Here is a 1,933-nt window from a genome sequence, read left to right as displayed (position 1 = left end):
CGGCGCGAATTTTCAGTTTTCAGAAGCATATAAATTAAATTCTGGGATCAAAATTTGGAATCTATGGACGCTAGACCAATTAAAATTTATTATTTTAATGCAATCTAGAAGAAAATTTTGATAAGTTAAAATTTATTAGCTTTTGAAAAATATAAAACGCTGAAAATTCGCGCCGCGTTGCCAATTCGCGTCCTGTCTGTTTGGGCCTTAATTGGCGGTTCTTAGCTTTACAAGCGCAAAGAGGCCCTGTATTATTTTGTTAACACTATGTAAGACAAAGTTTCTCAATTTGTTAAAATTATAGTTACAGAGTACAAATAGAGGGTCCATTTACTTTTGTGGTTGGGACTGAAAAAGGTTCTTACTCGTCAGGCTGACACACTAGTCTGCGTGTAGTTACATGCATTTTGGACTGACTGTCGTAATGAATTCTTTTGTTATGTAACATGCCATTTGTATGTGATAAAAAATTTTAGCTTTGCTTTCAAGTTACAGGGCCCCAAAAAACTACTTAATTTTTACGTGCGTTTATTATATGGCAAGCGTCACTTACGGTGAAATGGCGCTCAGCGATTGCATTGCTGAGAAGAATTTTCAGCGGTCCATTAGATCCCTAGATCCACCATTGGGTTTAAATTCTTCCATGAGAACGCACAGGAGATGCAGGCATGCAAAACGAGAATACGTGAACTTAAGCTAAATAAACAATACTTAAACGTTCTAAATTTATTTAGTAATCAAAACACTTCACAATCATTACACTTCGAAAATGTTTATGCTTAATACTTATGGTGTTTTACCCACCTACTATTAGATATTCTTTTACAACCCCCGGGTATCAATCTAGGGCTATAAATCTAAACAACGTCTACGGATAAATGTTTTTAAATGCATTTACGGCTAAATGTGCTCGATCATAATGGTGTTCAAATGAAACATAATAATGTTCACATAGAGAAAAATATCAGATGTTTTACGCCAAGGTTTCTTAAGTCGTTTTAGGATTGTATAAAAACATAAAAGAACACAAGAAAAGTAAAAAAGCTCGGAATTTTACCAGAAGTTCCAGATGTAGAATCTGGAGCCAAGACTGCAAAGGTTCCTCCGTTCACTTCGTTAATCTTCCCATGAATCTTCTGGGTCTCTGCATTAATAATCACCACCGTCTTGTCTCTGGTTGCCGGGGAGATGATCCATTTATCGTTGATAAACAAGTTTCTTGATGCACCGTGTGTTGTTGTGTCGAGGAAACCGACGTTCTCGATATATTTCACGTCAGAGATATTTAATTTTTCCCCAAAACTCAAGTCAACGACCGCTATTTTGTTTGAGTAATCAAGTGTAACGAATACGGAGTAGCTATTCGAGGTTTTACCCTTGGGGAAAAAAACCGCATGGGATACACCACCGGGGATACGAAGTCTCGAGTGGCTATAAATGTTAATTCCAGCGAATCCTTCAAAGGCGAGAGTATTCATCATACTCGTGTTGCGATTGAGGAACACAATATACCGACCATTAGGCGAAACAAAGGGAGCGCCGGGAGTATTCGTCATAAGTGTACCACCGCCATTAATACCTTGCATTATTAACCACGAACTTCCATCTCTTTTGTGACATTCCACGAACAAGTATTTGTTGTACGCGTTAAAGGCAATGCCCATGGTTCCTGTGCAGCCGTAATTTGAGAAGTTACGAAAACTCGTGTAGGACTTTGTTTCCAAGTTCAGTTCGTGGTATCCGGGATTATTAAAATGTGTAACGAAGGCCGTCTTTCCTTCGTTCAAATCTTTGTCGGCAACCATATAACCATGCGTCCAACCTATTATGAAATTTTCAGCCCAATCAAAAAATGCAGTTAAGGTAATGTCATAAAACTTTCCTTCAAGACTTCTTTTGGGAGGGGATGATTTGGGCGGGATAATAAATTGCG

The 1,933-nt window shown here is 38.1% G+C and overlaps 1 protein-coding gene across 2 annotated transcripts in view; it reads right to left on the bottom strand.

The window, feature by feature from the left end:
* Window positions 1–216: 216 nt before the first annotated feature.
* Window positions 217–1,933, bottom strand: part of LOC114517062 (follistatin-related protein 4-like) — a 20,192-nt gene continuing 18,475 nt past the window's right edge. The window contains exons 4-5 of one of the 2 annotated variants that reach the window (XM_028536707.1): window positions 1,058–1,822; window positions 217–696 (exon numbers count right to left, since the gene is read on the bottom strand). In XM_028536707.1, the coding sequence (XP_028392508.1) occupies window positions 692–696; window positions 1,058–1,822 (770 nt within the window). In that variant the 3' untranslated portion in view covers window positions 217–691. The other variant, XM_028536706.1, reaches the window with a different exon arrangement.

This window comes from Dendronephthya gigantea, unplaced genomic scaffold, assembly GCF_004324835.1.
Source record: "Dendronephthya gigantea isolate DGI-Jeju-01 unplaced genomic scaffold, DenGig_1.0 000007F, whole genome shotgun sequence".
NCBI lineage: Eukaryota > Metazoa > Cnidaria > Anthozoa > Malacalcyonacea > Nephtheidae > Dendronephthya > Dendronephthya gigantea.
Note: the sequence above shows the minus strand (reverse complement) of the source record. Positions and strands in the feature narration are given on the sequence as shown.